Below are 13,323 nucleotides of genomic sequence, written 5' to 3' on the forward strand. Positions count from 1 at the left end.
TGTTGATGTTGGCAACATTATAACTTGTGGCCTAATGAAGAAACAGCTTCCAACTCGCGACGGCTTTAAGTAGCTACACAAGAACCATCGTTTATATTAATTTAATTATTAACAGAGGACCGCTACAAGCACTTACATAAACTTCCCACACTTCCACAGCAAGTCTGAAATATTCATTGGCTACATTGTTGCTCTGGTGATAACTACATTAGTGACACCAACTGATGCCATTTGTCGCATTGTCTAGATTTATTGATCGTCTCATTATGGTCACACTTGCACGCAACTGTCAGATAATGTTTACGATTAATTAAAGTATTAAAAAGGATATTTTGCACTTATAGATTGTGTGTGTGTGGCTCTGAAAAGAGCCTTTGGGTCGGTGTAAACAGAAGAGGTGTTTACTTGGAGCTGGTGTACTTGGTGACGGCCTTGGTGCCCTCGGACACGGCGTGCTTGGCCAGCTCCCCGGGCAGCAGCAGCCTGACGGCGGTCTGGATCTCCCTGGAGGTGATGGTGGAGCGCTTGTTGTAGTGAGCCAGACGAGAGGCCTCGGCAGCGATGCGCTCGAAGATGTCAGAGACAAACGAGTTCATGATGCTCATGGCCTTGGACGAGATGCCGGTGTCGGGGTGGACCTGCTTGAGCACCTTGTACACGTAGATGGCGTAGCTCTCCCTCCTGGTCTTTCTCCTCTTCTTGCCGCCCTTACCGGGGGCCTTAGTGACGGCTTTCTTGGAGCCCTTCTTGGGCGCGGACTTTGCTGGTTCAGGCATGTTGATCAGAGGATCGTACAAACCACAATGCTGACAGGAGGGAGGCGACTGCATTTATACAAGCTGTATGCAAATGTTGCTGTGAGGCCCCCCTCCTGTGATTGGCTGGACTGCCGAGTAAGGTTGAGGAAGTGGAGCGGACTTTCCGTAGTCTGGACAATTTATGCACAGAAAAAGCGGGCACATATGATATGGGCCATTTAATGACAATAAAATCATTTCATAAGGAGAATAATAGGTTTAGGATTTTTTTTGTATAGGCCCTATTGTATTGTAGTGACAGTAACTGGCTTTGTCAAAGTTGGGCTATATCCATCCTAGCTACAACACATTCTGCTAAACATTTATACTGGTCAAACTGCTCTTTCCATCAATTATTATTCATCCAACAAACTAATTAATTAATGAACCGAGCAGATATAGGTTAACAAAAACTGAAACACATTTCTTGTTTTTTTTTTATTTTTGGCACCTACTTTCATGACATCAAGAGGAACTGAAAAATTATATTATAGATCACTTATTAATTTGACTATATATAAATCATAGGTTGTAGCTATTGTTTTTACTATATTCCCTTTGTCCCTGGGCCAGATTTGTGACATTCAATCCCTCCATGTTGAATTTAAATTGTGATCTAATAGTAACTTTTTAGACAAGTGGTACCTAAATCCCTATTTTAATGAAATGTATCATGTGTTGTAAGCTATGTTAGTGTTTTATGTCTTTTTTGAACACCTGTCCCTTGGGGTCTCAGTCATTTCCACCACATGCCACAAAATGTAGGCTAACTTTAGGGATGTTTTTTAAAGGTTAAATATACTTTTAATTACTCTAACAGTCATTGTAAGGAGAGCACATGGCTGGAGAGCAGAGTTGGCTCCCTGGAAGGAACGGCAAGTAGAGAAAACCAACCAAATTTGCCTGTTGAAGAATGACCCTTACAAATGTTCAGCCTATGATCACGATACATTGGTTGACTTGTTTTAATGTAGCCTATCTTTTTGTGTCACCTCACCAGTAATTCTCACTCACTTAAAATGCATGCTATAATGTTGCATTGTTTGACAATTAAGGACCATGTGAGTTATATGCGCGGTCATTAGACTAAATGTGCTGTTGGGGGTTGTGTCAATATGATGAAATTTATCAAATATTAGCTACAATGTTCCCTCTAATTTTCGAAACTCCTGAGCAGAAATTCAACTCCCCTGATGATCTGCTTGAGCGACTGTGAGCGAAAACTCAAGCGTACACAGTACGTCCACATGCTGGTGCTATGGCCTCACCTCTCCAACTCCAAATATCAATACAATTGGCTATTATAATGATTAATAACATTATTTTGACAGCATTACATAGGCTACTCCATATCTAGGTCAGTTACAGTTAATAACAAAATACAATATTGTTTTGGCAAAATAGATTTTGCATTTATTGCCATACAATATGAAAACAATACCTAACATCAAGTTGGTGTCATTAGCTCTTGGCACAGAACCATTCTTGATATTAACAGTAATAATTCAAGCAAAAACTTAAATCGTAGTTGCACTACAGACCAAGGTTAAGATCATAAATTTCACAATTCGAAGTGCACATTAGGGAGAAATAAACAGTAAACTAGTCATGGATATTTGAGTGTGCAACTTTTTTCTGTCTTCTGGGCAAAGAGGTGGGGAGCAGTGTGCAATTGCACAGTAAACCGCCTTAGAGGGAACAGTTATTGGCTACATTAAAACTTCAAACGTTTCCTGTTAAGGCAAGGAAACATTGTATGGATGATGTTACTCATTCGGATTTGAATCATGAAATAGGCTACATTTCTGATCGTTTTATAGATACTGTCATAGTGTTATCAGACATTACAAGATCATGTAATAATACGGAAGATGTGAGCTCGTTGAGAGTGGTTGTGTGGCTCTGAAAAGAGCCGTTGTGTTGTTTAGTTGTGGTGATGGTGTTTAACCTCCGAAGCCGTACAGAGTGCGGCCCTGCCTCTTGAGGGCATAGACCACGTCCATGGCGGTGACGGTCTTCCTCTTGGCGTGCTCGGTGTAGGTGACGGCGTCCCGGATGACGTTCTCCAGGAAGACCTTCAACACCCCGCGGGTCTCCTCGTAGATGAGGCCGGAGATGCGCTTGACTCCGCCGCGGCGAGCCAGACGGCGGATGGCGGGCTTGGTGATGCCCTGGATGTTATCACGGAGGACTTTACGGTGCCGCTTGGCGCCTCCTTTACCGAGTCCCTTTCCTCCTTTTCCTCTTCCAGACATGTTTACTGTTTAGTAGAAAGCTACTCAACTGGTTCAGGCTCAGGACGTCTGCCCTTTTATCCCCACTGTGGGTGGAGCTCGGTGAGCGGGAAGAGGTGGGAGGAGCAGGACTCTGGGGGAATGAGGACGTAAGTGGACCAAGGCAGGAGGTGGTGGTGGTGGTGGGCTATCACCATGACACCATCACAATCTGTTGGCTCTGCTAACTCTGTATTTTAAATGTTTTTCATCTTTTTCTTTTCCCCTTGTCGTCCTGTAACTGTTTTAGGATGACACCATGACCACTAAATAACAGCAGCTACAAAGCAATAAGTTATGATAATAAAACATAATGACAAAAGACTAACAGACCACAATGATAAAATACAAAATGATAAAACAATGTCCAATGACAATAAAACTGTCCAGTTGCCCTATCTTAATGATCTAAGTATTCAAGTGTATTCGTTGCTTGTTAGGTAGGCCTATCCCGTAGCACATTTTCATGGCAGTATTTTGTATGACCTGGAGTTTATTGAGTTGAGATCTCCCTCCCATATTCGAACAAAGGTCAAATATATGATTGATACACCTTCAAAGCAATTTGCTCCTCCCTTTTTTCTGCAGAGCACTTTCAAGTGGTTTAATCTGCGTCTGTGGCCTCGTTTTCCACTTCAGCAATGTGTGTTGTCCACTGCATGTTTTGTTGGAAAAATTATACTGTTGAGATGACCTGGAGAGTTTGGCCATACAGTCCTATTTGATCTTTTTTGTGTGTGGGTGTTTGGTGAAGAGTACTGATGAGAAATAATCACCATCAACTTTTCTGTCTTTGGCTGTAGACGTCACACATCTAATCTAAATAATTACTGCAAGTTTGGAAAGTAGTCATTTATTTATTTTGATAATGATAATTTCAAGAACAAGAACAAGAAATGGTCAAAATGTTGGTGTTTAAAAACTCAACTGACAAAAAAATGAACTGGACACTTAGTGTTGAGTGTGAGATAATCCTGCTTTAACAGCACATTGAACATCATTTATCACAGGTATAAAAACAGAAAACAGTTGAAACTCTTCAGTACAGACACATCTCCAGGCGGTGTAGTAGATCGCCTGCATCACATCCAGGGCTCCCAGCCCTGCCAGACCCGGCCGAGCACATTGGGGTCGGTGGCCTGGTCCAGCAGACAGTCCACCTGCTTCTCCACCGATAAACCTGCAGCAGGAAGCGTCGCTCGGACGTTGTGCTCCGCGCTCCCCGAGGCCACGGCCTGCATCCCCGCGAAGGCAGCGTCCTTCTCAAAGCCCAGCTTCAGCTCCTCACTGACCACAGACAGAGCAGTTCATGTGTTTTTTTCCTCTTTTATATCGAAAACAACTAAAAACTTTTAGAGTTTAACATCATCCTCAAGTGAAATACCTGGTTATAGCAGCAGGATTTGCTCCTTCCAGTTTCCTCCTGGCGAAGTTCACCTTCTGGAGAGGAAACCAGTTGATCTCTTTGGTGTTGACGCTCTCCGTCCACGTTCCTCCTTTCTTCAGTTGTTTCAGCTCAAAGTTCTGTGAAACAACAGTGAGAAATTATATCAATCAATCATCTATTGACAAATTATATAAGATTGGCTTATCACAGTGATGGGCTTTAAAAATGAGGAAAACAAGCAATTTTTCAAAAGATGCTCTTGTTTTGAAACAATTAAATATCTTTATTTATCTTTTCAGCAAAATCATACTGTTTTGCATTTGCTTTATCATTTGGACGACTTTTACTAACTTTGCATGCACTGGTGTGAGGGAAGGAAAAGTTGAAAACAGCAATGTGCAGTTAAATAAGGCCAGCATAGGTGGGAAAAATACAAGAATAGACATACAGTACTGTATATAGCAAACTTCTGGAAATAAAGACCATGTCCTAACATTTTTAAAATTCATTTATTCACCGACATCCCAGGAGGTTTATTATCAAACACCTGCCGCCTGCTTCATCTACAGTTCAGTGTTTAGACGCGTCGGGGCTGCAGCTCCGGCGGTTAGGCCTACCTTCCAGTCCAGCGAGGGCTCCTTGACGAACACGTCCATGGTGTTGAGCAGCAGGTCGGGCTCGGCCCTGAAGGCTCGCAGCGAGTGAACCATGACGCTCTGGATCAAACCGGCCTCCTTCAGCGGCTGCATCAGAGTCACGAACTGCCTGGTCAGCCGGAAAGGCATGAGCTCAGGGACGGGGAGGAACTGAGAGGGACGGGAAGCAGAGACACAGATTTACATAGTTACTATATATAATAATAGGGAGGAAGAAAACACCAGTAGAGTAATAAAACCTGCAGTCTGTGTGTTTACTTTTCACTCTATTAACATTTTAGACTTTAGACTACCTCTCAGTATTGGTAATGGTTGTGCAATATTGTCACAAATAAAAACTGTCTTTGTCCAACATTTGTTCTTGCTCAATATACATGTATGTCCAATGCAGCATGAGTACATTATGAAACCATATAAAAATGACACCAAAAACATACTGGATACTGGCACAATTTCATATATTGACGACATACATACTGTACGTAGCCCACATAAATATGTAGTATATATTAGTATGTCAGTATATGTCAATGTGACAGAGTCTGAGTCTCAGACATTTCATGTATATGAGAAGATAAACATGTTTAAGATGAGGAAAGTAGAAATTATATTATATTTTTGTATCAAAATCAGATATTATAGAATTTTTATTTTACTATTTGTTTATTGTTTTAATAAACCTGCATATATACACTGGATATATACACTGTTACAATATTTTATTTTATATAAAAATTATCAAATAGGTATTTTTTTAATAAATTGCTCATATACAAATTTTACTAAACTTACTTTTCTGTTTTCATAAACTTGCATCTTCATGCATCCAGATGTTGCTTTAACTATAAATGTTTATTTTAGAGTTTGCATGTGTGGTTCCTTCACCCCACTTTCATTTATAACTATAACAACAGTTTAATATCACAGCTGTAATTGTCTGTAACTGTGACCACATCAGTCACACACTCGACGCTGCTCTGGACTGAGAGCAACAGCTGTTTGATTTTTTTTTTTTTTTTTTTCCCCACTGGACCGACCTGCGTGGCTGAACCGAAGGCGTGACCGAAGTCGATGCCGATCATTCCTCCTGTCTCCGTGTTGATCATGAAGTTGGACAGATGTCGGTCTCCGATGCCCAGAATCCATTGGCTGACGCAGAGCAGAGCGTGAGAGCTGGTGAAGTGAGAGCGCAGCGAGAGGAAGGCCTCGGGGCTGTTGCACATCTTCAGAAACGCTCTCCTGGAAATTAAAAAAAATGTGTGTTACTGCTAGTGTTAAAAACCTTAATGAGTGATTTTATCAATAAGAGTCTTTACTCACTTCAGGAGGTCACTGGGCACCAGATGCATTACTTTCAAAAAGTTGCTGACCACATCAGCACGTTTCGCTTTCCTGGGGGAAAAGAAACACAAATTTTATATCTGATATCACTTAACTTTGGAAAGCTTGTTGAAGATTATAATATATCAACAACAACCCAGTGTAATCAGCAGCTCTGTTCAGGGGAATGAGGAGGAGACTTACTTGTAAGACCAACCGTACAGTGCGATACCCTGTGTTTTTGGATATATGGTTGAGAGAAACTTATTGTATTCCTCAGCAGGCCTGAAAAAGAGAAAATAATTAATTATTACCTATTACAAAGCACATTCTGCTTCTCTCAGAAAATATTTGTATTGGAGTCAATGAGGAGCAGAGACAGATGATGCCGCACTTAAGAGGCTGACAATTCAAATTCTGTAAGTCTCTCAGATATTTTGAGCACATTGTGAGAGACAGAACAAGATTGTCTACAAATTTGGAAAAAATCATGTGTGTCGAGTGTAAATTGTGTCCAGGAGGAGTGTGGAAAGAGAAAAAATGTAGAATTTTTTGGGCTCTCTCCCACTCTGACCGATGATGTCACGCACTCTGACACGAACATTCCGTGCAATACACACCCATTATCATCTCATAATTTCTCCAAAAATGATCATGGTCATTGATCAGGGATTGATCAAAAACTATAATACCTATCAAAACGTGGATTAATACACTAATACACAAGACTTGTGTCTACTGTTTAAAGTTCAAATGAAGCCTCTAGGTGAAAGTATGCCTGAGCAGTAGATGTTTGAAAAACTCCAATGATAGTTCTTTTTCACTATTTTCTTTTTGCCCATCCCATTGACTTCAATACAAAATTTTGCGCAGTTTTTTGCGACTTACGCTGTGAAAAATTTGTAAACTGTTGAGAAAAGTAATAGCACACCGATCCCGCCCCGGGCACTGGTCCCTGCAGCTATTTCATAGCTGTAGGGGCTAGTGCCCGGTGCACTTGCCCCGTGGCCCTAATTACAAGATGCTGATTACCTCCAAAAATTCTGCACCTTTTATGTTTTTCAAACAAATAACTTGAAGATTTAATGCTTTTTTGCAAGAGAGAAATCCAAGAAAATATGTAAAAGTTACATAACAGAAGCCTTAATTAATTTCCTGTCATAACAAACTGTGTGAAAACTCCGCTTTACCTCTTTGCTCTTTGTTTCTCCTCGTCCGTCATGGTGTTGTTCAGGAAGTCTTTCAGAGTGCACGTGTTCTCCATCCACTCAATCAAACCAATTCTGCACACAGTGAAAATTGCTTTGTTAATTAACTTTCTTTACCATTTTCCTCCATAAAAATCCTGTAAAATCTTGTATAACAATAAGAACGAGTATAAAGTCTCGTGTAAATAGTGTAAGTGTGTTATTATTGTTTTTCCAGTGCATCGTGTGTCTCTCTACCTGGTGGATATGGGGATGACCTGGTAGGTGCGCAGCTGCAGGCCTCTGTTTGTGCAGGCGGCGTCACGACTCAACACGATGTTCATGACGGCGAAGAGCTGCTCGATGCGCTGGTCCTGACGCAGGTCCTCGCCGCCCTTCACCAGGAACGGGTGGTCCCGCTCGTCGTCCCCGCGGATGATCAGACGCTTGGGACGACGAATGGACATCATCACCTTCACCTGCAGGACGGAAAAATCACTGTTCTTTGTTTTCATCTTTTCATGTTCAGTGTTACAGTGTCCATTTTTGTTATATTTTGTTTTGCTCTGGTTTGGTTATATTGTCTTTTTCCTTTCTATAAATGCAGTTGCATAGGCATGCTGTTATTCATAGTTGTACATTCAAGGAAACATTTAAGTTATTGTACAGGGAGAAGGGATCATGAGACTAGATAAGCTTAGACTTCTCACTCCTTTTTGAACATGTGTTGACCTTTCTTTATTATTTTGATATTATTGCCTATCTGTTGTGTGTGTTTTTTTTAAATTTTACTTTTACATTTACAAAATAAAATGTTTCAATCAATCAGTCAAAAAATGCTGCTAGGACATTAAACCTGTTGCATACCCGTTCGTCAAAGCCTGTGATCTTTGCGTGGTACTCAGGCAGCGGTTTGGAGCGGCCGTCGTACTGTCCTGCAGGAAGAAGACAGGAGTTTTCCATGAGCAACACGTCGACAGCAACAATATTTTAGAGAGGAAGGTTTCTACAACAAGACGCCGACCTGGGATCTCCAGCTCGTTGCCGAACGCGTCGGCTTTGAAGCTGCTGAGCCAGGGCGAGTACTCCTTCAGGTTCCCGGGCTCCGTCTCCGAAGACCGAAACTCACGCATGGACACAGCCAGTTCATCCACCTGCCGCACGAAGCTCTTGTCCTTCCTCTTCTCAAACAGCTTCTTGCCTTTGGCTCCCAGGAGTTTCTCCACCTCTTTAGCAAATTTCTGTTTGAAGAAACGTCCGTTAGCATTTCTGCAGTTGGGATATTGGTGGTTTTGCTGTATTATCGTTAAAGGCATAGTTCAACATTTTGGCAAATTGGTCCATTGCCATAATCCCTATAGTTTTAGGAGTAGGTTCGTTACCTTTAATTGTCGGTGCAAGCTATTTTTAGAACGGCCGAGCTGAGCCGCGAGCTGCTCAGAGCTGCGCCACGGAGGCTAATGGGATTTCTTCAAACTCATCAAATACACAATCCAACAACTCCAAAACGCTCTGGTGGACAAATTGTGACCTGCACATTCACCACGCTATGAGATAATAACAGAACGTTACAAGACAGAGTTGTTTTAGAGGTAAATGCAGAGACTGCTTGCTGAAAAACTTTACCTCTAAAACAACTCTGTCTCGTAACATAGTGTTATTATCTCATAGCGTGGTGAATGTGCAGGTCACAACTTGTCCACCAGAGCGTTTTGGAGTTGTTGGATAGTGTATTTGATGAGTTTGATGAGGGAAACCAAGAAATCCCATTAGCCTCCGTAGCGTAGCTCTGAGCAGCTCACAGCTCTGCTCCGCCGTTCTAAAAATAGCTTGCACCAGCAAATATAGGTAACGAACCTACTGCTATGACTATAGGGATTATGGCAATGGGCCAATTTGCCAAAATGTTGAACTATCCCTTTAAGAGTTTTACGACAAACCTGGATAAACTTCTTGCGAAACATCCCATGACCCTCTGCGCTACGATCTGCGAGCGACGCGTGCATCTCCTCGTACATGCCGCTCATCTGCCTCATGTCGAATTTGGGTTTCTCCAACTCGTTCTTCACGTCATCCCACCAGTCCTGTGTGACGAACGGCCGAGAGAAAACGATCAGAGACAAAGGACGAAGACGAAGCGGAGGAGGATGAGTGTGTGGACGGAGGCGGTTACCTTAAAGATCATTTCAGGGTTCGTGAGCTGCTGCAGAGCATCAACAAACGTCTTCACAGCTCCTCCTTTGTCCAGCATGCTCTTCAGCCTGTGAACACACACAAACAATATTCAATACCTGTTCTTTTTCATTCCTTAAAGGGATAGTTCACCCAAAATTGAAATTTCACTCATTATCTACTCACCCTCATGTGTTTTGTAGGAAGCTTCTCGAAGCTCCTCTTCCCGGTTTGTCAAATTTGGACGAACTGGGAAGAGGACAGACCCTGGTTCGTCCAAATTTGACGAACCAGGAAGAGGAGCTTCCGCTATGAACAAGCTTGAAAAATAGACTTATTTAATTTTTTTCTGGACAATTTCGCATTTCGGGGCTTCAATACAAGACGGACATTACATACGAGCAGCATGGAGGTATTTGGATGTTTTTTGGTGTGTCTTTTTGTTACGAAGACAGTTGGTATCCATTTGCAACCATTATATGGACATGCACTGCTACGCCGAGACCCCCTGTAACTCAGAGAAGCCACGGAGGACTCTGAAACTTCTCCCAGCCCTTAGTCCACATGAGGGTGAGTAGATAATGAGTGAAATTTCAATTTTGGGTGAACTATCCCTTTAAATTCAAAACACCAGGAAGGTTTTTTTTTACCTGTCAACAAACTCCCGGTGCTGGTGTCCTCTGGCCGAGTCCTCGAACTGGTAACTCTCGCTGCTGATGGTGAGCGCGTACACCAGAGCCTGAGGGTAACACTCGGCGATCTGCCGGATGCAGTGCTGCACCGACACGGCTTCAGGCTTGTCCAGCATGGCGACCATTTGACTGATCCAGCCAATCAGCATCCAGCAGGGGACTGACATCATCTAAACACAGAGGGCGGCACGATCAAATCCAAACATCCCACTTCCAAAGCCTGAAAAATGCTTTTTTTTTTTACTTCCTTTCTTGAAAACTTGATAAACTTTGTTCATATAGTATACTTTACTAGGTTTCTAGGCATGAGACTCTGCTCTTGTTTTAGTGTTTTATGATTTGTTTTTATTCATTGTTTCTATTTGCTTTTAAAAAGAATAAAACAATGGAACCATTATTCTACTATCTATTCCTGTTTTATTGCTTTTAATTGTTTTATGTCTCTGTTGTTTTGTCTATGATGTACAGCACTTTGTTTTCAGCTGTGGTTGTTTTTAAAGTGTTACATAAATAAAATTGAGTTGAGTTTGTTACCCAGAAACTGGAGTGTTAGGAGGTGAGATGTTGTGGAGGGATGGGGCTCCTTCTTTCTGCCTTTTTTCAAACAATTTGAAAATATGAGGACTGTTTTGTGTCTTTTATTTGTCTCTGTGGACATATTGTAAAGTTCATGCTCAATAAAACATAATGTAAAAAACTAAACTTTGTTCATATAATTAGCGTTAGCACACTGACCTCTTTTGTCATGATGTCCAGAGTCTCCGACGGGTACAGCTCAATGATCTGGAGCAGACGTGGGAAGCGGAGTCGAGCTTCCTCCGAGTTCATCCTCAGAGCCTTCAGCGTGTTCTCCACCACATGAGCCGGCAGCGACAGCAGCTCCGGAAACTCTGAGGCAACACAGAGAGAAAACACAGGAACTGAGCAGCTGCTGAAGAAACTTCAGGTTGTAATTTATTTAGAGAGACTAAAGGAGAACAGCCCAGAAAATAAAGTAATAGAGATCAAACCATGTCTTTAATGTCTGTGTGTGTGAGGCCACTGTGGTCAGTGTTACAGTTTCTATAGAATTATTGGATTTGCATTTATTTATTCCTCCAACAGCCAGATGTTTCCCATTATTCAATTTGTTTGATTTTTTAGTCTTTGCAAAATAATCTTAAATGTAGATAAACAAAATGATATCTCTTTAAAGGGATAGTTCAACATTTTGGCAAATTGGCCCATTGCCATAATCCCTATGGTTTTAGCAGTAGGTTTGTTACCTTTAATTGTCGGTGCAAGCTATTTTTAGAATGGTGGAGCAGAGCCGTGAGCTGCTCAGAGCTACGCTACAGATGTTAATGGGATTTCTTGGTTTCCCTCATCAAACTCATCAAATACACAATCCAACAACTCCAAAATGCTCTTGTGGACAATCTGTGACCTGCACATTCACATTCACTTCACATCATTCATTGTTTTCGAGGCAAATGCTTGCACCGAAAATTAAAGGTAACAAACCTACTCCTAAGAATGGCAATGGGCCAATTTGCAAAAATGTTGAACTATCCCTTTAATTCTTTTTCGATCAAATAAATGAACAATTTATGAATGAAAAATGTTATTAATCTGATGTCATAGAATTAATTAAAAATGTACAAAAAAATACACATTTCCAGAATGCATTTGTGTGTAAAGTGTTCAGTCCTGCTGCACATTTGGTCACTACTAGTGTTAGTTTTATTCACCGGTGTCGCTCTGCTGCTCCTCCTCCTCTCGTAGTAGTTTGTCACAGAAGTTAGCCAGAGCCATGAAGGTGTCGGTGACGCTGCTGTCCACGCAGTCCTGACTGTACGACTGCAGCTCCTCGTCCGCCTTCCTCCTCGCCTCACGCAGCAGCTCCAGCGCTCGGAGCTGCAGCCCCAGCTCCACCTTCTGCAGGACAAACAGGCTTCAGCGACCAAAACATCTGGATTCATCTCGTTAAAACGACCACAGCTAAAATATAATATCGAGTACCTTTGGATCTTCTCTGGTCCCAGCGGCTCCCGAAAGCGTCACGACCCTGTCTGCTTTGTCAGCTTCAACGGTTCCCAGCACCGAGGGGCTTCTGCTCACAGCGGCGGCCAGGATGTGGAAGGACGTTCCCTGGAGAACCTTCTGATCCCTGAACACTTTGGCCGTGGCCGTCTCACAGTCGGCCTGAAGGTCCTCTGCACAGAGAAGATGAGACGCATCAACAGGCAACAAGACGAGTCACTGTCACGTCCTTCCTACAGTATATATAAACAATAACTACTGATTCCTGTTCACATTCATTGTGATCTACAGGTGCATCTCAATAAAAATGTATTGAGATGCACCAGAATAACATGGAAAACTCTATTTCCAGTAGTTCAAGTCAAAAAGCCCCCACCAAGTATTGAGAGCATATAGATGGACAAACTTATCAGCAAACATTTCCATATTAAAAATGCTTTTTTTTTTTTTTTATTGGTCTTTTTTCCTGTACATTTTTTTTTTAGATACAGAATTTTAGATCTTCATTAAATGTAAGCCATAATCATTACAAATGAAAGAAAGTAAGTACACAAAGACATGAAATGTTTCATTCTGTGTGTAATGGATCTACATAATGTATTAGTTTCACCCTTTGAATTGAATTACTGACATAAATAAACTTTTCCATAATATTCTAATTCATTGAGATGCACCTGTATATAGGAATAAAAATAATCTATACAATGTCATTATCTCACCAAAGCCATAAGATGAAGTCTCCACTAATAGCACTATAGAGGAAGTTTAGTATTTTTCTGATTAAGAGTCAATAGACTGATTATCAACTCAGTCAAAT

The 13,323-nt window shown here is 41.6% G+C and overlaps 3 protein-coding genes across 3 annotated transcripts in view; all 3 read right to left on the reverse strand.

Annotated features, from left to right (window-relative positions):
* Positions 1 to 401: 401 nt before the first annotated feature.
* On the reverse strand, positions 402 to 776 carry LOC311003963 (histone H2B 1/2-like; the record flags this gene model as incomplete). The annotated part of the gene is made up of 1 exon (XM_083995885.1): positions 402 to 776. One exon carries the CDS (start codon positions 774 to 776, stop codon positions 402 to 404), a length of 375 nt encoding a protein of 124 aa, XP_083852011.1.
* Positions 777 to 2,740: 1,964 nt separating this feature from the next.
* Positions 2,741 to 3,052, reverse strand: LOC311003966 (histone H4; the record flags this gene model as incomplete). Its single annotated transcript, XM_083995888.1, has 1 exon — positions 2,741 to 3,052. The coding sequence occupies one exon, from the start codon at positions 3,050 to 3,052 to the stop codon at positions 2,741 to 2,743; it is 312 nt and encodes a 103-aa protein (XP_083852014.1).
* An 863-nt stretch (positions 3,053 to 3,915) lies between these two features.
* Positions 3,916 to 13,323, reverse strand: part of prkdc (protein kinase, DNA-activated, catalytic subunit) — a 39,541-nt gene continuing 30,133 nt past the window's right edge. The window contains exons 71-86 of the mRNA XM_083995889.1: positions 12,486 to 12,679; positions 12,215 to 12,401; positions 11,220 to 11,374; positions 10,443 to 10,654; positions 9,794 to 9,881; positions 9,561 to 9,704; positions 8,645 to 8,861; positions 8,488 to 8,555; positions 7,879 to 8,099; positions 7,624 to 7,716; positions 6,638 to 6,718; positions 6,434 to 6,505; positions 6,151 to 6,352; positions 5,075 to 5,263; positions 4,455 to 4,594; positions 3,916 to 4,357 (exon numbers count right to left, since the gene is read on the reverse strand). Coding sequence (XP_083852015.1) covers positions 4,153 to 4,357; positions 4,455 to 4,594; positions 5,075 to 5,263; positions 6,151 to 6,352; positions 6,434 to 6,505; positions 6,638 to 6,718; positions 7,624 to 7,716; positions 7,879 to 8,099; positions 8,488 to 8,555; positions 8,645 to 8,861; positions 9,561 to 9,704; positions 9,794 to 9,881; positions 10,443 to 10,654; positions 11,220 to 11,374; positions 12,215 to 12,401; positions 12,486 to 12,679 — 2,468 coding nt within the window. The 3' untranslated portion in view covers positions 3,916 to 4,152. The remainder of the gene's footprint in view (positions 4,358 to 4,454; positions 4,595 to 5,074; positions 5,264 to 6,150; positions 6,353 to 6,433; positions 6,506 to 6,637; positions 6,719 to 7,623; positions 7,717 to 7,878; positions 8,100 to 8,487; positions 8,556 to 8,644; positions 8,862 to 9,560; positions 9,705 to 9,793; positions 9,882 to 10,442; positions 10,655 to 11,219; positions 11,375 to 12,214; positions 12,402 to 12,485; positions 12,680 to 13,323) is intronic.

Source organism: Trachurus trachurus, assembly GCF_905171665.1.
Source record: "Trachurus trachurus genome assembly, chromosome: 20".
NCBI classification, from domain to species: domain Eukaryota; kingdom Metazoa; phylum Chordata; class Actinopteri; order Carangiformes; family Carangidae; genus Trachurus; species Trachurus trachurus.